This window comes from Penaeus monodon, chromosome 27, assembly GCF_015228065.2.
Source record: "Penaeus monodon isolate SGIC_2016 chromosome 27, NSTDA_Pmon_1, whole genome shotgun sequence".
In the NCBI taxonomy this organism is placed as follows: Eukaryota; Metazoa; Arthropoda; class Malacostraca; order Decapoda; family Penaeidae; genus Penaeus; species Penaeus monodon.
In genome coordinates this window covers 24,304,311-24,304,732 of record NC_051412.1, presented here as the reverse complement: position 1 = coordinate 24,304,732, position 422 = coordinate 24,304,311, and the positions used below count along the sequence as shown (strand labels likewise).

Genomic DNA, 422 nt, shown 5'->3' with positions numbered 1-422 from the left:
GCAGAGTTACTCCATAGTGTTAACTGTTAGTGTTACACTTCAAAATCACTTCTTAGTTTATAGTTTAAGTGTTATTTTTATCAACGTCCTCTACGCGTTGCCTTTCAGTCCTTAAATCCCAAGAAAAGAGATTAGCTCACCAAGCCAACGCCTCCAATCCAGTAGCAGGCGGGGCGGTCTGTCATGCAGAAACAGCAGGTCAGAGAGAAACACCAGTTCTCTTTACTGAATCTGCACCCCATCTCGCCTCTGAAAGTGTGATAGTGTGTTAGTAAAATCAGGAGACGTGATGGGTCCCTATTAGAACTGAGAACTAGGAAAATAGTACATTATTGAAGAACAGGTTTTTGGTTGCATGATGGTTGTATAAATGATGATGGATTGTTTGTGTGATAGATGTAGATATATAATTAAAGTCGTGG

The 422-nt window shown here is 40.3% G+C and overlaps 1 protein-coding gene across 1 annotated transcript in view; it reads right to left on the bottom strand.

The window, feature by feature from the left end:
- Positions 1-422, bottom strand: part of LOC119590703 — a gene marked incomplete in the record, with an annotated part of 10,254 nt that overhangs the window by 7,564 nt on the left and 2,268 nt on the right. The window contains 1 exon segment of the mRNA XM_037939389.1: positions 141-249. Coding sequence (XP_037795317.1) covers positions 141-242 — 102 coding nt within the window.